General features: G+C 41.9%; 1 protein-coding gene across 1 annotated transcript in view; it reads right to left on the minus strand.

Moving 5' to 3' along the window:
* Positions 1–1,855: 1,855 nt before the first annotated feature.
* LOC126194724 (ARL14 effector protein) overlaps positions 1,856–21,169 on the minus strand; it is a 64,705-nt gene continuing 45,391 nt past the window's right edge. Inside the window, exon 4 of the mRNA XM_049932974.1 lies at positions 1,856–2,296. Within this exon, the coding sequence (XP_049788931.1) occupies positions 2,221–2,296 (76 nt within the window). The 3' untranslated portion in view covers positions 1,856–2,220. The remainder of the gene's footprint in view (positions 2,297–21,169) is intronic.

The raw sequence follows: 21,169 nt of genomic DNA on the forward strand, positions 1-21,169 counted from the left end.
GCCAGGTCTCGGCAGATGTGCAAGTGCCTATGAACGTGTGCAACACACTGGTTTTCTTGCCAAAAGAAACTCAGTGTCAGTTCTCTACTTGGAACGCACCTCCGTTATAGATGCCATTTTGAAGGCTACGTATAGTGCTGCCATCTATCAGAACGTCATGAGCTGAAGTGGAAATATTCCACAATGCCCACAAAAAATTCAGCATTTTTTCAATATATATACTTTCATTATTCTTGACCCAAGTGTTGGCAGTTATTATTTTGTGTCCTAAGCACAGTTCTACCAGGAAGTTTTACGTTTCAAAATCTCCGTTGCACAAATATGTGCTGTATGAGTAATATGTGGTGCACACCCACATCAACTTGTAGACATCTGTTTGCAGAGTTGGGCATTCTGACTACTGCTTTGGAGTATATTTATTGCTTCATGAAGTCTGTTCTAAATATTCCACTGCAATTCAAAAGGAACAATGATGTACATAATTACAATAACAGAGGCAAAATGACATTCATTATTTCACATTAGCACAAAAAGGGGTGCACAACGCAGCAACAAAAATGTTTGATAACTCATCCAGAGATATAAAATGTCTGACAGATAGCAAAGTAAAGTTTTAAAACAAACTAAAAGTGTTTCTCCTTGACAACTCCTCCTATTCTGTAGAAGAATTTCAATTACTGTAACATAATTAAAAAAAGCCCTTTATAAATGCTCAGCAATATTTAAAAATTAATTTGTGATGTGTGTGGAAAATGACTCATTTCACATCATTATGAAGTATCACGCAAATGGTTCACGGAACATGAAACTAACTAACTTCCTCCCTCACGTTCTAACACGCCAGGGGGAAATGGGTGTTCAGTAAAGTAAACCAGGTTAGTAAGATATTCTAATGTATTCTTTTATTTAGAAATTTACAAATAAAAACTACATGTAGTAACCACGCTTACCCACTTAAGAGTCGCTAAATCGTGCACTTTTGTCAGGACAGATAATCTGATACTGGCCACTTCCATCATGAGCTTCAAACTTTCTCAGGCAGTATCTAAACACGCGAATGCTTCAGAGGAAGCCGGTATATTTCCAGTTTCATTTTCTGAATCACTAGTCGACATACTGAGAATTTCAGACAAATTCAGTTAATAATTTTAAAAAGACTTTGGGAACTAAATTTTTGACAATATAAAGTAAATGGACAGATAAAAATCTACTCTCCAACCGGCGGCAGGAGAACATGCACGTAAAAAAAGGTTTTACTTACACAAGCTTTTGGAACCAGTGGCTCCTCCTTCCAGCAGAAGGGTTGAAGGAGAATGAAGAGGGGGTAGAAAACACACTGGAGAGGTTTAGGAAAAGAGGTAGAGTTCGGAAAAGCCACGAAGAACTTGGGATCAGGGGAGACTTACTGGACAGGATGAGAAGTCACCTGTACAGAAGACTCGTTTATGTGCCATACACCACCAATCCCCACTAAAGTTCGGCCTATCCTTTTCTGATTTGTAACTTATTTATCCTACCCACCCAATTAAGGGCTCCAACATTTCATGCTCTGACTCAGTATTGCAGGGCAAGATCAGTCAATCATCCAGCATGTTGCCCTGAAAAGGTTGCCGATCCTCTTCAGAAACCTCTTTAGACTGGCCTCCTCACAGATATCCCTTCAATGTGGTTGCAGCTACAGTATGATTACCTGTACGATATATGCAAGCGAACCCTCACACAATGAGTGGACGAAATAGTTAATTATTAAACTACAACCACTGTAATAAGTAATAGATCTATTTAGGACCAAGTAAATATACAAATGAAGTATGATAATACGGGTAAAAATAAGAAGGTGCAGATTAGAGTTACATATTTATTTGTTCACATCAATATTGGAATTGACATCTCCAACTTAGATTCTGCTGTACAAACCAATAGCATATAAGATGTCACAGTACTTCAGTCATACTTTGATATATTAATTCTGTAAGAATATTCAATTCCTGTATATATTACTTCACAAAACAAACAATCACATAATTCAACTGCCTATTCCTTTTATGTGAATGAACTTCCTCATTTCAATAAAAGGTAAACCATTCCGTAATGATAAAAAACAATTTAACTTCACAGACACTTTCTGTAAATAACACAAATTTTAAAACCTGAAAGCACATTTCCATGTACGCAGATTGTAAAACTTCTTCACAAAAGAAGGCAGCAGAAGTTTACTTTTCATTTAAATTTGTTTTTTATGACAATGTCAGTGCCTTCAATTTCTATCTGTTCATAAACAAATTTCCTGTTGACTCTGGAAAAGAAAAAAAATGTTTGTAATTTTGTTGATACTCATTACTCAGGCTTAGCAAATGAAAAATAAAATCTTAATTTGAAATATTTTATTTCAGCTATTATCTAACACACAAACTAAAAAATTCGGAAATGGGTGGCAATGGCAATGGGCATAGGGATCTCCAACTTCAGGTGCACATTATTTACACTAGAACAAGGAAACAAATACAAATAAACATATCCTCAAAACAATAATCATGTTGAGTAACTGAAGAAAGTTAATGTTGAATGTGTTATGCATCTAAAATTTTAATTGAACTTATAATACTTGTGCACAAAATACTTTTTGCCACATATCATACTATGGCTTGCAGAATACAGACGTAGGTGCCAGAGGTAGAGAAAAACTGAAGGAGTGTGTGAGAAAAATTAGGAAAGATGCAAATTGCAATACAACAGAATAAGGTGAGCTAACTGAAATATGTGCTACACTCTTTAGTAAACAAGCTGATCTAGCTTTTATAAGGCACATAAATGCTTATTATTGCAATTTTTATGTTTCAATCATTGTAAGAAGGGTCATTTTCAAGAACATTTTCCCCACACAAGTGACTTATTATTTAACACCCCCTCCTACCACCCTTTTCCCTCGTACACCATAATCTGTCAGTTTTTGCTACTAACTGTGACACACACTGTATACTAATCTTGCACTTGTTATCCCTCTCAACTTGGCACCTCAACCACTACAAATTGTGATATGTCCTGTAAGATATCTTACAATTCTGATACCTCTAGCATCCCAAGCAATGGCTTGACACTTGGGCCTACTGGCCCTGATTGTAACTATTGATTCATTATACTACATGCATACATAATTATCATTTTATGAAACCTATGTTTGTTAGTCATAGAAATACTGTCAGATTTCCAGTATTTTGTAACTCACTCTCGAAGTGAGAACAGAGACACTGTTGTTGTGGTCTTCAGTCTGAAGACGGGTTTGATGCAGCACTCCAGGCTACTCTATCCTGTGCGGGCCTCTTCATCTCTGAGTAACTAATGCAAGCTACGTCCTTCTGGATCTGCTTACTGTATTCACCTCTTTGTCTCCCTCTACGATTTTTACCCCCCCCCCCCCCCCCCAACTTCCACCAAGTACTAAATTGGTCATCCCTTGATCTCTCAGAATGTGTCGTACCAACCGATCCATTCTTCTAGTCAGGGCATGCCACAAATTTATTTTCTCCCCAATTCTTTTCAGTACCACCTCATTAGTTACATGATTTACCCATCTATTCTTCAGCATTCTTCTGTAGGATCACATTTAAAAAGCTTCTACTCTCTTCTTGTCTAAACTATTTATCGTCCATGTTTCACTTCCGTACAGGGCTACACTCCACACAAGTACTTTCAAGAAAATACTTCCTGATGCTTAAATCTATACTCAATGTTAACAAATTTCTCTTCTCCAGAAACGCTTTCCTTGCCATTGCCAGTCTACATTTTATATCCTCTCTACTTCAACCATCATCAGTTATTTTGCTCCCCAAATAGCAAAACTCTTCTAGTACTTTAAGTGTCTCATTTCTTAATCTAATGCCCTCAGCATCACCTGATTTAATTCGACTACATTCCACTATCCTTCTTTTGTTTTTGTTGATGTTCATCTTACATCCTCGTTTCAAGACACTGTCCATTCTGTTCAACTACTCTTGCAAGTCATTTTCTGTCTCTGACTGAATTACAATGTCATTGGCAAACCTTAAAGCTTTTTATTTCTCCTCCTTGAACTCAAACTCCTAATCATGAAACTTTCTTTTGTTTCCTTTTCTGCTCACTCGATATACAGACTGAATAACATTGGGGATAGGCTGCTACCCTGTCTCACTCCCTACTTCCCTTCCATACCCATCGACTTATAACAGCCATATGATTTCTGTATAAATTGTAAATAGCCTTTTACTCTATGTATTTTACCCCTGCCACCTTCAGAATTTCAAAGCGAGTACTCCAGTCAACATTGTCAAAGACTTTCTCCAAGTCTACAAATGCTACAAAAATAGGTATGTCTTTCCTTCACCTATCTTCTATGACAAGTCATAGGCCTTGCATTTTTCTACATTTCTCTGAAATACAAACTGATCTTCCGTGAGATAGGCTTCTATCAGTTTTTCTATACTCCTGTAAAGAATCTGTGTTAGTATTTTACAACCATTACTTGTTAAACTGATAGTTTGATAATATTCACACCTTTCAGCACCTACTTTCTTTGGAATTGGTATCATTAAATTCTTCTTAAAGTTTGAGTGTATTTCCCCTATCTCATACATCTTGCTCAGCAGATGGAAGAGTTCTGTCATAGCTGGCCCTCCCAAGGCTATCGGTAATTCTAATGGAATGCTGTCTACTCCCGAGGTCTTGTTTCGATTTAGGTCTCCCAGGGCTCTATCAAATTATTCACACAGTATCATATCTCCCATCTCATCTTCATCTATGTCTTCTTCTGTTTCTATAATATTTCCCTGAAGCACATCTCCTTTGTACAGACCCTCTATACACTCCTTTCACCTTTCCACTTCCTTCTTTGCTTAGGACTGGTTTTCCATCTAAGCTCTTGTATTTGTATAGGTCGTTCTCTGTTTTCCTGTAGGCAGCATCTATCCTTTCCCCTAGTAATGTATACTTCTAAATCCTTACATTTGTCCTCAAGCCATTCCTGCTTAGCAATTTTGCACTTTCTATCAATCTCATTTACCAAATAAATGAAAAGTGCTCCTTTGCTTTTGTTCTACAGTATTACTTTTATTGTGTTAACTGGTTTTCAGCTTACAAGGCCATCTTCAGGTGTCTGAAAAAGGGCTTTTACACCAAAAACCGGTTAACACAATGAAAGTAATACTGTAGAAAAAAAAGCAAAGTAATGTCTGAAGATGGCCTTGTAAGCTGAAAACTGGTTAACACAACAAAAGTAATACCGTAGAACAAAGGCAAACTAGGGGTTTTTATTTATTATAATGTTGTTCTACCAAGAATGGGCAGAAAATTCAGTTAATGTAATTTTTCGAACATTTGTAGTCTCTTTCACTGCTTCATTTACTACATTTTTGTATTTTCTTCTTTCATCCATGAAATTCAGTACCTCTTGTGTTACCCAAGGATTTCTACTAGCCCCCCATCTTTTCACCTATTTGATCCACTGCTGCCTTCATTATTTCATCTCTCAAAGCTACCCATTTGTCTTCCGCTGTATTGTATTCCTTTCCACTATTCTTGTCAATCGTTCCTTAAAGCTCACTCTGAAACTTTCTGCAACCCCTAGTTGTTTCAGTAATCCAGGTTCCAACTTAAATTCCTGCCTTTTTGCAGTTTCTTCAGTTTTAATCGAAAGTTCGTAAGCAATAAATTGTGGTCAGAGTCCACATCTGCCCCTCGAAATTTCTTAGAATTTAAAATTTGGTTCCGAAATCTCTGAGTTACTACCATATAAACAAAAACTCGGCCAGCAACAGGAAGGGGGGGGGGGGGGGGTTTGACATAAAAGGAAGATAGGGAAGCCTACACAACTGAAAAAAGAGCATTGGCAAAGGCAAAGGCTGAGGCAATGGAAGAGTTGTATGAACAGTTGGAAAGAAGACAGGATGGCAGGCAACTCCTACAGGTTGCTAAAGCACGAGATAAGGTGACCAAGGACATAAAATCAATAAGGCAGATAAAGGATGAATCAGGTATAGTATTACACGACCTTGAGAAAATCCTGAATAGGTGATGGGAGTACTTTGAAAGGCTATTGAATGAGGAAAATGTACGAGAGAAGAATGAGGATGAAGATACAAATGAAGGAATGACCCACAGCATAAGTAGGAAAAAAGTTGAACACGCGATAAAGAAAATGAAAAATGGAAAGGTCTAGGGGCAGACCAAATTCCAATAGAAGCATGGAAAAGTCTGGGAGAACAGGGAACTGATATTCTCTGGGATCTAATGCAGAAGATCTGGAAAGGAGAAAGAATGCTGCATGCATGGAGAAGCAGTATACTGGTTCCCATATATAAGGGGAAGGGGGATATCCCAAACTGTGGCAATTATAGAGGGATAAAACTGATGTTCCACACAAGGAAGATCTGGGAAAGAATAACTGAAAAGAGGTTGCATCTAGAAACTGAAGTATGTGAAGAACAGTTTGGATTTATGCTGGGAAGAGGAACGACCGACGCAATATTTGCACTAAGGCAACTGATGGAGAGGCACAGAGAAGTACAAGTTGAACTGCATATGGTGTTTATCGATCTTGATAAGGCACATGACAGAGTGCCGAGGCAAGAGATATGGATGTGTCTGAGAAGTAAATTTCAGGGTGGTAGATGACATGTATGAAGGTGCAATGACACTAGTCAGGAGCAGTGCAGGTGCCACAAGGGCTTTCCAATGAAAGTAGGACTACATCAGACATCTGCTCTCAGCCCATATCTCTTTGACCTTGTCATGGATGTACTAGTCAAACACATGAAAAAAAGAGTCACCTCGGAGCATGATGTTTGCCGATGATGTAGTAATCTGTGAACCCACGTGGGAGGCACTTCAAGAAAGTGATGGAGGACTATAGGCCGAAATACAGCACAGGATAAATAGTGGATGAATGAACTGGAGGAAACTGAGTGGAGTACTGTGTGATAAGAAGGTTAGCTGCAGAATGAAAGGAAAGCTTTACAGGTCTGTGGTGATGCTTGTGATGCTGTATAGTGCAGAAACTTACCCATTACCAAAGCCCAAGAGAAAAAGATGGAAGTGGCAGAAATGAGAATGTTAAGGTGGATGAGTGGGGTGACACGAAAGGATAGGCTAAGGAATGAGTACATCAGGGGAACAGTGAAAGGGGGGCCCATAGGGAAGAAGATCCAAGAAAGTAGGCTAAGATGGTATGGACATATGCAGAGAAGAGGGGAGTACTATGTGGGGAGAAGAGTTGAAGACCTAGAAATTGATGACTTAAGGAGAAGAGGAAGACTGAAACTGAGAGGGAAAGACAAGATAGCAGGGGACCTTCACGAGAAAGGGTAGCTCAGAGAAGAAGCAGTAGATAGGCATTTATGGAAGAGAAGGATCCAGCGAAGCAACGCCAACCCCACATGACGTGGGAAAAGGCTGAGATGATGAGTACCACATAATCAGTCTGAAACCTGCCAATGTTTCCAGGTTCCTTCCACGTATATAACCTTCTTTCAAGATTCTTAAACCAAATGTTAGCTATTATTAAATTACTCTCTGTGCAAAATTCCAACAGGCAGCTTCCTCTTTCATTCCTTTCCCCTAGTCCACATTCACATACTATTTTTCCTTCTCTTTCTTTTCCTACTATTGAATTCCAGTCCCTCTTAACTATCTGAATATTTCTTTTATTTCATAATATATTTCTTCAATCTCTTCATCACCCGCGGAGCTAGTTAGCATATAAACTCTCACTACTGTTGTGGTGTGGGCTTTGTGTCTATCTTGTCTACAATAATGCTGACAAAAAAAAAAAAAGTGCCACAAATATTGGTAATGTAACTGGAAAAGTAATAATATGTCTAGTTATAATTTGATAATTCATAATTGTTAAAGACAATCACAATAAAACTTAAAACTGAATCATATTTATTTCTTATTTCTGAATATACCTCTAAGTTAACTTGCTATTAGCATTTCAACACCATGTGCATCATATCTGACGCACATCAATTTTTCCATTTTTGCCATGTCCATCATATTCGAGCATGCGAGGGTTTGAGAGTATTTGCCTGTGGTGCATACACGATCACACCTGCGTTGGAATCAAATGGGCATCGAATAATACCGGCCAGTGGGAAAAGTACTGTGATGTTGGTTTTGTAGTGGCAGCAATGGCTGACAGGCAATTGTTACCTGTTTACGGTGTAGCATCAATACATGTTCCTTGCTGGCACTGACATTTTGTTTATAGATATGGCGTTGTGGTGCTTGTTTTCAGTAAGATTTTGTAGATGTATGGTGAAAAATGGATTCACATGAGGACAGAATCCGAAAATGGTTGGAGGAATCGAGTTTATCAGGTGAATCACTGTTTGGAAGTGGTAGCGATTCCGACCCAGAGTACTGTGCTCATTCCTTGATCGAGAGTAGTAGTGAAGATGAAATAATTCCTCTGAAGAAACGGAAGGTACATATGCAAGTTACGAATAATACGTCTACAAATGGTGCAAACAAAGTTTCATCTTTCACTGACAAAAACCGTGAAAGTGAGACATTACTTGGAGAGATCTCTTGTGCTGGTGGGTTCCCTACTTCATGAATAAAGTGGTTTGATCTACAGGGAAACCTAAACTTTTTTTTTTCTTCTTCTGGTAACTGTGGAATAAGCAATGCACTTTTGGACAATCTACCTGCAAATAGTCATCCCATTGATGTTTACATTTTTTTTTTTTTCTTGGTGAAGAAATGTGCAATTTCATAGTGAATGAAACAAACCGTTATGCTGAGCGAAAGATTGTTAGTGGAATAGCTGCATGAACATTATCACCATCATCTAGACTGACTTTATGGAGTGATATCAGTGTTGATAATTTGAGGAGATTTATGGGGCTTATGTTGTGATGGGGCTTGATCATAAACCAAGATTGGAGGATTCTGGGGACCAGAATCCACTTTACAAAAAAACCAGGTGTCTTCTATCACACCCTGAAATAGGTTTGATTTGTTCCTCAGTTGCATACATTTTTGCGACAAAACAGAGATGAACATAACAAGGTGTCCAAAATTAGGAAGCTTGTGAACTCTCTGAACACAAAATTCCAGGAAGCTTTCATTCCACGTGAAGCTGTTTGTATCGATGAAACAATGGTTCGATTTCATGGAAGGTTACGATTTCACCAGTACATTCCTGGAAAACTGTTTTCAATATGGAGTGACATTATACAAAGTGTGTGCTGTAGGTGAATATACTTGGAAAGTTAAAGTGTATTGTGGAAAATAAATTATGCTATAGACTTAACAACAGCAACTTTTTAGAGTTAATGGATTCACTTTTGAATTCTGGAAGGACACTCTTTGTAGATAACTTTTACACTTCTATGAAGTTGGTGCACATTCTTCTAGAGAAACGAACTCATCTGGTGGGAACACTATGCGCAAAGAGAAGGAGGAATCTGAAAACTTTCATGACAAAAAAGTTGAAGGGGGAAACAATGATTGCAGAAAGCAATTCAAAGGTGGTGGTTAGAAAGTGATGTGACAAGAGAGACATAATTTTTTTTTTGACAACCAAACACAAACCTGAGCTTGTGGCTGTGAAAACAAGGAGAGGTGAAGTGAAAAAACCAAATGCAATTGTGGATTACAATGTAGTCAAGCGCTTCATTGATCTTTCAGATCAAAAGAAAACCTATGGCTCATGCTTGAGGAAATCAGTGAAGCAGTATCGCAAAGTGGCCTTTAAATTACTATACAATACTACTCTTGTAAATATATATGAAAATAGTAGCTGTTCTTTAAAGAACAGATACCATTGATGACCGTGCAGCTCCTCTAGAATAAATGATAATTAATTGAAACTCTCAGCTGCCGACAGGTGTTGTTGACATACTGTACCTCGATGGGGGCAGCTGAAAACGTGTGCCCCCTACCGGGACTCAAACCCAGGATCTCCTGTTTACATGCCAGACGCTCTATCCATCTGAGCCACCGAGGACGCAGATGAATGCGCGACTGCAGGGACTTATCCCTTGCATGCTTCTCGTGAGACCCACATTCCAAACTGTCCACAATGTACATACGTAATGTTCCTAATAGGTACTTTGCCCATCCACTCATTAGTCACGCCTACTAAGGTGACGATTCGGCAGCTGGGGGTTTCAATTAATTATCATTTACTCTTGTAAATGCTCATACTTTGTATGTTCAAACTACACAACAAAAAATGGGTATCACTGCTTTCCCCAAGGCTGTTTCAAATGCGTTACTTGGGATTGATGATGTTTGGGAGACATCAATGAATGGCAATCACAAACTGGTTGAAACTCCAGTGATAAGACATTTTAACAACTGTTACCACAAACTCTCCAAAGCAAGTGGGTGAAAGCATGCCATCAAACATAGCAAGCAGGTGTCAATGATATGCCAAATTTGTCCACATAGTTTCATGTGCATGGAATGTTTTCTTCTGCAATGCATAAATGTGTAAAAATGTACATTTTTTTATTTTGATAGTTAAAGCAATTATATAACAGCTAGTTGGTGTTTTTATTTTCCAATAATAACCTCTTCCTCAAATATATGGGTGTGCATCAGGAAAGATGTTCATTTGCATATAAAGCTTCTAGTTGCATCAGAAGTTTAAAATGGACAATGTGTATCATGTTTAATCGTACCATATTTATCAGGTTAGAACCTGATTTTTTACAATGTCAAGCATGATCAGATGTACAAACTTCAATGTTTTAAAATAACGTTGAGAATTAATTATTTTTCTTCATTTTGTTGTTGGATGTTGTGCAAGTCTGTTTGTTTGTTTTTTTTTTTTTTTTAACACACGTCAAAAACAGTTTTGAATCACCCCGATTCCCAGAACTCCTGAAGACAGACGTTGACTGTGGATATTATATCACAGACACAGTCCCATTGACTGTTCAAACATGTCTCTAAACCTGCCCAAAGGTGTAAACAACCATGCGTGAATAGTGCCTATTAGATAGAGGGGGTCTGACAGCTGATCAGTTCCATTCACTCCACCAGGAAGGAGGTGCACCGCTCCTGTTGTCTGTAGTTCAACTACGCCTATAGTCTGATTTAAAGTAGTTGTCACTTGACAGGCACGGGCTGCAGGGCTCCCGCCAGCAATAAACCAATGGCAGCCGGCACTGTTGGCTGCCACTGCGTTGCCACTTCGCTCTGCTGAGCTGACAGGCATTGTGCCAGCCAGTCCTCAGATGTCTGATGAAAGCAGTCGCAAGAGAGGGAGGCCGAGGCTGCACACTCCTCGGAAACCTCCAAAAAGTGGCGGACGTGGCGTCGTTATACGCAGTCAGGTGCGCGAATGTGTGTGTTCCTTAAGGGAGTATTTTGTTAGAGAGAAGGATGCAGGAGGGCCTGTCGTTCATTTGGATAAGGTGGTGGAGCGAACCGCAGCTGCTCTGCAAGTTAGCGAACGATCAGTAATAAGAATCTGCAAGGAGAAATTCATGAAAGAAGGCTCAAGTGAATCATCTGAATTGGAGACACCTGGGAAAAAAGAGGCGACTAGAGAAGAGGGTCACAAAACTTGACTCTTTTCAGGAAGATGGCATTCGTTGTCAAATATACGCATTTTATTCGAGGAAGGAGTACCCAACACTCAAAAAACTACATGCTACCCTCACAGCGGCTGACCTGTTTCAGGGTAGTAAATCGTCTTTGAGTCGTGAAAATGTTAGGATTCCGCTATAAATCCATCTCTGGCAGAAAGTTACTAATGGAACGGCAAGATATTGCAGCCTGGCGATACCGCTTTCTTCGAGAATTAGTGGGGACAAATTTTGATGATATCGTTTGGCTTGATGAAACGTGGGTGAATGCAGGACACAGTTTAAAAAAAGGCTGGACAGACGGTACCATCAGCGTTAGTATGGCAGCTCCGATCGGCAGAGGAAAAAGGATAATTGTAGCACATGCCGGAAATTCAAAAGGTTTCATTCCAAATTGTCTGCTGCTATTCAGTTCAAATAAGACCTCCGACTACCACGAAGAGATGAACCACAATACTTTTGTGAAATGGTTTGAAGACGGTGTGCTCCAGAACTTAACAAAAAACTCTGTCATTGTTATGGATAACGCTCCTCATCATTCAGTAATACAAGACAAAGCACCCACAAAGGCAACGAGGAAAAACGACATTGTTAGCTGGTTATAGAAACATAAGGTGCAGTTCGACAGTAATTTTACAAGGGCAGAATTATTAGAACTTGTATCGCAACACAAGCCAAAGAACCCGATTTACATTGTGGATGAAGTAGCAAAAAAAAGTAAGGGCATAAAGTGCTCAGATTGCCTCATTACCATTGCCATTTCAACGCAATAGAGCTGATTTGGGTTCAGGTTAAACGGCATATTGCTGCAGGAAATAAGAAATTCACATTAACCGAAGTGGAACGCCTTTTGAAAGAGGCAGCTGAAATTGTGACATCGGAAGACTGGCAGAAGGAGTGATACACGACGCATGGAACAATGAAGGTATCTTACAACAAAGTGTCGAAGACTTGATTATATCTGTCAATACGAGCAGCGAGACGGATAGTTCCACTGACTCTGACTCTGAATTAAGCGGTGTTTTCGCACTGTCTGATTAGTGTGCAGTGTACTTACTGCCATTAAATACTGTGTTTGTGAATTTATTTAGATTAATTCTTATTCTTGTTGTGAGACTAAGAAATAAATACTGTTTGGCCAGCTATCGTCATCTCCTTACGGTAAGTTAGACGGAATTTTAATTCTATTTCATTTTGTATATACACCGAGATGTTATTCAATATGTGTAATAGTTTTCGAGATTTGGGATCTAAAGAAGAAAACTTTTCTGGACGCGAAACTTTCTCACACTTCAACAGTTAATGTAACAACGGCCCTAATTAAAATTAAGAAAAGGTATTTGATATGCTTATAGATACCACTGAGACCGATACTGTATGTAAATTTCAAAATATTTACATAATATTTATAGGAGATAGAGATTTTAAACGTCATACTTGTTTCGAGTTCAGTACTGATAGGGTTGCTTGAAAACGCTGTTTTCAGAAATTTATATACAGGAAACGTAATGCACTACGAAAACTTTTAAGGATTCTTTGCCGAGTGCATTATTTTGGTAATGAATGGAAAAAAATATTTTGCTGTGACACCAATAGTTTTGCAGTAATGACGTGATAAGTTAGAAGCTGTTTGCGAAATCGAGAATTTAAAAGGTTTCAAACAAATTAATGTAACTCTTGTCCTTATTAAAATTAAGAATAGATATTTGACAGATTGAGAGACAGTGTAGAGATATACGTCATATGTGAGTGTGAAAATTTTTACTTACTTTTTGTAGAAGATACAGGCTTTAAAACGATTTACTATCGCCAGGGGTAGCGATGCGCTGAGGCGGCTGCTTCCAGCCAGTGCTTGACGTGACAACGCCGCAATTTCGCAGCGCAAACGTCAAGTGACAACTACTTTAAATCAGACTATAGTCTGTCAATACCGCGGTTTGATCGCATCTGTACTGGTGCTTTGTGCCAGGAAGGGCTCACAAAAAGAGAAGTGTCCAGATGTCTCTGAGTGAACCAAAGCGATGTTGTGCGGACATGGAGGAGATACAGAGACAGGAGCTATCGATGACATGCCTCGCTCAAGCTGCCCAATGGCTACTACTGCAGTGGATGACCGCTACCTAAAGATTATGGCTTGGGGGAACCCTGACAGCAACACCACCATGTTGAATAATACTTTTCGTGCAGCTGCAGGACATTGTGTTGCGACTCAAACTGTGCACAATAGGCTGCATGATGCGCAACTTCATTCCTGACATCCATGGCGAGGTCCATCTTTGCAACCACAACACCATGCAGCACGGTACAGATGGGCCCCTAACAACGTGCTGAATGGACCGCTCAGGATTGGCATCATGCTCTCTTCACTGATGAGTGTCACATATGCCTTCAACCAGACAATCGTCTGAGACGTGTTTGGAGACAACCCAATCAGGCTGTAACGCCTTAGACACACTATCCAGCACGTGCATCAAGGTGGAGGTTCTTGATGTTTTGGAGTGGCATTATGTGGGGCTGACGTACGCCGCTGGTGGTCATGGAATGAATGCCATCCTCCGACCAATAGTGCAAAAATATCAACAGCATATTGGTGAGGCATTAGTCTTCATGGACGACAATTCATGCCCCCATTGTGCACATCTTGTGAATGACTTTCTTCAGGATAACGACCTCGGTGGACTAGAGTGGCCACATGACCTCCAGACATGAACCTTACTGAACATGCCTGGGACAGAGTGAAAAGGGCTGTTTATGGACGACGTGACCCACCAACTACTCTGAGGGATCCATGCCGAATCGCCATTGAGGAGTAGGAAAATCTGGACCAACAGTGCCTTGATGAACTTTTAGATAGTATGCCACTTCGTACACAGGCATTCATCAGTGCAATAGGATGTGCTACTGGGTATTAAGAGGTACCAGTGTGTACAGCAATCTGGATGACCACCTCTTAAGGTCTCGCTGTATGGTGGTACAACATGCAATGTGTGGTTTTCATGAGCAATAAAGAAGGCGGAAATGATGTTTATGTTGATCTCTATTCCAATTTTCTGCACAGGTTCCGGAACCGAGGTGATGCAAAACTTGTTTTGACGTGTGTATGTTCCACGTATCTCTTTTTTAAAAGTAACATTACAGTAATTATTCTTTGCCCAGTAAGTTGTTTCTTGTCCAAGCAAGCTAGATGTGAAGATGTTAACATGTGCTCCTGTAAACAACACCAAATAGATAGTTGCAACTAAAATCAGAATTTATCGACAGGTAGCCTGGAGTAGCATCACTGAATGAAGAGGATTGAATTATTTTATTAATCATCAATAAAAACACAGTTAGAAAAGTCAATTATACGATTTAACGTCACAGATACTAGACGTTTGTCTGTTTTCAACGGATTCTATGAAGTCATAAACGGAACTTTTGTCAGAGAAACACAATGGAAATGTCAATTACATCTTTTAGCAATTTAAGCTAGACTTAACATTAAAATCTAAGAAGTTGTATAGAAACAATACATGGTAAGAAATGAGATTTTACTACTGAAGGTTTGCAAAGAAATTTTTTGCTCCTAATACAATACTACTACGGTTGTCGCAAAATTGAGACACCTCAAGGTCACACCCACTCCCTGGAATCTGCCGGCACTATGCCTCATGACTTAGTCGCCACACGTACACTGTTAACACAGCACAAGGTCAGTGCCAGCTGAATGATCTGTTTTTCTGTGTCATATCATCTTTTCATGGGTGGTTTCAATTTTCCATGGCACAGTTCACAGTAGTGAGTAAAATGCAGGAGCATGGGACCATGTGTAATGCTACTCCTGTTGGTGAGTGCGAAGGGTGAGAAGACATTTGAAAGCAATCTAAAATTGTCACATCAGATGTACTGGTTTTTTTACTGATCTGGCTGAAAGGGAAGAAGCCAGGAATAATGTAAATTTTGTGCAGTAACATCAGCAGAATCTCTAAATATGAGCACCAGTTTTGAATTTCCAAGAAAAAAATATAGATGAAAACTGAAATTACAGAATTTGACAATTCTGAAAATAAGTTAGTGCGTAGAACTGTGCTTCGATACTACGACGGAGAAGCGCATCCAACAGCTGGAAAAATACAGGGTGATCTACACGAAAAATGCTTGTTGGTTGGTTGACTGTTTTAGGGAGGAAACCAAACAGTGAGACCATTGGTCCCACAATCTAGGATGGCAGGAATCAAGGAATGAACAACACAAACAGCACAGCCTAGTCAAGGAAAGGGATAATGTACAAACAATGAGGGAAAAGGGGCATCAGGGCAGCATGAGGAGGAAAGAAGAGGTGCAGGATGGGTGGAAACCGGGAGAGCAGGGGTGCCCCAGAAATGCTATGCACGATAGGGCACCAGTACCACCACCCACATCATACCATTATCACAATAGAACAGGGACGACACCTGGGGAAGAAGGCACAAGAAAAGGGGAAACAAAAGAGCACAACAAATCAGACAAAAGTAGAGAAAGGGGGGGGGGGGGGGGGGGAAATGTGGCCGGGGTGGAGGCATGGTGAAAGACTCTGTAACCAATGCCTATGCTGAGAGACTCAAATGCTAGAGGAAAATTCAAGGACATGTACCTGAAAGCACAAACGACTTTCATGAACAAAACTGAAAACAGCCTAACCATGCATGGATTGTTTGCTAACATCTGAAACAAAGAAGGTGGGAGGGCATATTTAGTGCAAAAGGCCGAAAGGCAAGGGCAGTCCAGCAAAATATGGATCACCGTGAGCGGAGCCCCACAACTATAAAGGAGGCAGGGGGCTCGTGGCGGAGTAAAAACCAATGGGTGAACCTAATATGGCCAATACGAAGATGGCAGAGGATAGCAGATACTCACCAGGAGGGGCACAGGGAAGAATGCCACATGGTGGGGGTCTCCTTTTTTTATTACACAGGTGAGTGACTTCCTAAGGGTCAGCCCACGATTGAGCAAAATGACATTTGATGTAAAGCCGCGAATCTGTCCCCAGAGGGGTCATGGAGAATGGGGGATAGGTGGTCGCGACCCTCAGCCAGATGATCAGCAATTTCATTACCTGGAATACCTATGTGGCCAAGAACCCGAAGGAAATCAACTGAACATGCAACATCACGATTAGCTAGGAGGTCACGGATGGCATAGACCAGGTGTGGCGGGAAAACACCGAGTGAGAGCCTGAAACCCACTCACTGAGTTTCGAGCTAACAAAACTTGGGTGAGATAGGACTGTTTAATAAATCAGAGGCCCCAATAGATGGCTATCAGTTCCACAGTCGACACCCCACACGTGGCAGACAAGAGATGGTTTTCTGTACCAATAGAAGACATATCCCACAGGATCATCAGCGGATTTAGAGCCATCAGTGTAAAAGAACAATGTCATCCTGAAACTCCTGTAAGAGCATGTAGAAGAAACAATGGAACACCACTGGAACAATGGAGGCATTTGGTTCCTGAAAAAATCCATCTGAATCCGAGGCTGAGGAACTAAGCAAGGCGGGGGGAGGGGGGAGGAGGGAGGGGGGGGGAAGAATGTGGGGAAGAGTATAAGGAGGGGAGATCAAAGTCATGGTGGAGAGAAGTGAGGCAGAGCCCAGCTGGTAAACACACCCGAAAGTGGGCTGTGGAAGGGCAATTGCCTGAAACTGTGAAAAAAATAGAATAGGAAGAGTGAGCAGGGGAAGAGTGATACTGGTGGCATAGGAAACCAGGATCTGGGACTGCTGAATCTAAAGGGGAGCGATCCCAGTGTCAACCAGAAGACTATAAAACAGGGCTAGTGTGGAAAGCACTAGAGGCTAAACAGATATCACAATGGTGAACTGGGTGCAAGAGGAGCAGCATCGAAGGGGATGCTAATCTATGAACTTGACAACCGTAGTCCAGATGGGACAGAAATAATACCCAGTAAAGGCCGAGAAGGGTTGAATGATCTACATCCCAAGAGGTGTGGGCACGGAAGCAAAGAACACCGAGTTTACACAACCAACCAACCTTCAGATGACTGATATGTGGGCAAACAAGTAAGCTTGATGACAAAAAGAAGACCCAAGAAACAAACTGCAGGACCACAGTCAGGTGTTGGGCATCGAGGTAGAACTCTGGAACAGGATGAACCATAGTATGCCAACAGAAATGCACCATCCTTGACTTACTTGATAAATGCGCGTGAATGTCCACATGGAAGCACGCCGGTTGGCATCCTGGACCTGTTGTTCTGCTGAGCTCACCGATTGGGAGCTAGCCCAAATACAGAAATCACCCACATACAGAGCAGAGTGACCAATGATTTGGCAGAGGTCAAAAGTCCATTAATTTTGATTAGAAAAAGGACCTTAATACAGAATCCTGTGGAATACCATTCTCCTGGGTCTGTGAAGAACTAAGAACAGAGCCAACCTGGACTCTGAACGACCGGTGGAACAGTAACCGGGAAATAAAAACCGGGAGGGAGCCCTAAGATTCCACTCATCGAGCATAAGGACGATGTGATGGTGCCAAACTGTGTCGTAGGCCTTACAAAGATCGATGAAAATTGCAATAAGATGGCAGTGCTAAGAAAAGGCCTGCTGAACTGTGGCAGATGATCAATTGGAGACTGTCCCTCCTGAAAGGAGAGAAGAATCTAGAGGAGGCAACGCATTCGTGCTCCACCACGCAACTGGTCGACAGTGAACAGGGCACTTCAAGTGAGGAATGCTGGCAGCACGGATTATTTTATCAGACACGTCACAGACGACTTTATCGATACAACCTGAGAAAGAAGGTGGAGAAATGACCTGCGAGGTCAATTGGCACAATGGGAAGTCCAGTGGCGAAACCTGGACATTGGGAGGCAGGAAGGGAATGAGAGAATCAATGTAAAGCGGTCACTACCACACAGGTCATAGTATGGTGACCAGTGTAAGAAAGGAAGTAGGGGAGAAGAAGAGAGCAAAAGCGTAACTGCAAAGAATGTGCCTTACGCAGCAATATAATGAGCAGGGAAACCATTATTCAAAAGGCACAGGTCGTGGTCCACAAAAAATTGGACAATGATGAGCCCCAACTAGATGAAGAAGCACTGCCCCACAAACGGTGATGGGCATTAAAATCCCCAAGGAGAAGGGAGGGTGAGGGAAAGCGGGAGTTGCTGAAGAAAGGCAGTTAGGAGGGGGACACAGATTGCAAACCGTGACCACAAAAAGTGGTACCATACAGCAACCACTTCCGATATGATACGAAGTGGGATCCGTGTACTAACAATACCTGTATGGACCAATGCGCAAACATCGCCAGTAGCCCTAAAAGCACTGACCCGGTTCTGGCAGAAAGCATGAAACCCGTAAAGGGTTGGTGAGTGAGCATCAGTAAGAGGAGCATCCTGGAGAACAATAGAAGCTGCCGAGTAATAGGCAATAAGAGATTGCACCGAGGTGATGGTAGTATCCATTACAGTTCCACTGAATAATCACGGAGTGGGTATCCAAGTGGGAGGCGAACGGGCTGGAACCAATCACACTGCTGGGTCAACATCCTTCACCAACAACAACGGGGTGACATCCGTAAGACAGATGTCAGACTAAGGTTGTGGGTGGAGGGGTTGGGGAGATTTATCATCTGAGGGGCAAAGGGGGAAGCCTTCTCCTGGGACTCGGGTTTCTTCTTCTTCTCTCTTTCGTAAGTTGAGGAGGGCAGGGCACAACGCGAGAGCAGGCTTCTGTAAGACCCCGAACTGAAAGAGAGTGGGTGATCTCGGGGTGCACTGACTGTGTGTCGTGTGTCCGAGTTGCGGTAGCAGGCCTCCGACCTGAGAGACGCCGAGGGGAAGCGTCCTGGGAGCGAGCCCCATCACCTGTGGGTGGGGCACCCAGAGGGGATGTGGTCAGTACCGTAGGAGAGGGGAGGGGAGGGGAGGGGAGAGGACAGGAGAGGAGACGGGGAGAGGACAGGTGCAAGGAAGAGGGAGGAGAGGGAAAGGACATAACAAAGGCAAATGTAGAAATCATTGATACAGGCTGGAGTCTGTCTGACAAACCTCTTTCTTGTAAGCTGGGCAATCTTGTGAGCACGGAGAATGACTGTCGTGACAATTTACACAAATGGCTGGAGGAACATAGGGGCACCCTTCACGGAGTGTGTCTCCACAGTCATCATTCAGAGGATCCGCCATACATCGGCAATGCATGCCCGAAATGCAAGCACCTCATGGATGGTAGGATGTATGGCGATAACACACAACCTTAATCTTCTTCGGGAGGATATCTCCCTCTAAAGCCAGAATAAAGGTGGCAGTATCGGTCAACAAATTGTCCTTATGACCTTACTGCACATGTCGAACAAAATGAAAGCCGTCATTCTAGAACAGCCCGGCAGTCTCTCTCAGTTTTAAGGATGAGGTCCCAATGAAATAGGACTCCCTGGACCATATTGAGAGACTGGTGAGGTGTAATAGCCACCAAGATGATCACGAGCACATAGAGCTGCAGAGGGGGTGGCAGAATAAGCTTTGATCAACAGGGAACCCAACTGCATCTTACTGAGACTCCACTTCGCTATACTCTTCTACGATTTTTTTTTTTTAAATGAATATATATAGTGGCTTTGTGGTGGTGAACGCGCCCCCCCCCTCCCGGCTGTGTTAGTACAGACCAGGTAAAGGAAAAGTGTGTCACTCCATGCTGATGACTCAGGCCCTCCTCTCCGGCAAGGGAAGGCCAAAGAGTAATAAGAAGCAGAATTCGATGATCCACATTACCACTCAAAGAGACGGCTGTCTAAGAACGGTCAGTTTTTTGGAGCTTAATACTCTTCATGCGCAAAGCATTCCCATTCCTATCAGAAGCTCTCCCCGTGGGTGCCACCCAGCCACTGTAAGGGGCACCTAGCATGCAGGCCGTTGCTAGAAGTTCCTATGCCCCAGAATACCAGGAACCATTCTTGGGCATACCTGGGGTGGCAACAGCTCAGGTATTGGAATAGAGATCCCTGTGTTGTCAGAGGCTCAGCCAGATGGGTACATAAACAGCCCCACCACATGGACTGGTTACACACGCTGGTGACCTAGCAGGGCGAAGGGGGGCTACGGTGGGGAAGGAAGAGGGAAAGTAACAGGGGAGAAGAAGCCACGCCATAGATGCTAAAGAGTGAGTTCTTCGACCAAAGGCTCACACTACAGAGGGAAAATTTAGAAGAGGGGATCAAACCCCTAAGGGGACCAAAAACACAAAAGGATGAAAGGTAAAATGCTTGGGAAACCAGGTGGATGGCCACGTAGACATAAGTAAGAACACCGAAGGAGAGGAAGGTGGAGGCAGCCGTGAAGGAACGAGGATGGGGAAGGAGAGCCACAAAGAAGGAAATGCAGCTCGAGTAGGAGAATGGGCTGCAGTAGCTTGGGGCCCTGTGAGCGCCACTCAAGAACTCACGAAAGAACCGTGAGCCCCCTGAGGGGGTCCATGAAAAAATTAATTATTCTGCCTCAGAGACCTCCACTGTCAGTCTTCTCTGTTCACTTGATTTTTGATTCAGAAAGTGTAACGATGGAGAGACACTGCAGCAGCAAGAACAAATTTTTGTCTACAATGCACTTACTGCAT

This window comes from Schistocerca nitens, chromosome 7 (assembly GCF_023898315.1).
Source record: "Schistocerca nitens isolate TAMUIC-IGC-003100 chromosome 7, iqSchNite1.1, whole genome shotgun sequence".
NCBI classification, from domain to species: Eukaryota; Metazoa; Arthropoda; class Insecta; order Orthoptera; family Acrididae; genus Schistocerca; species Schistocerca nitens.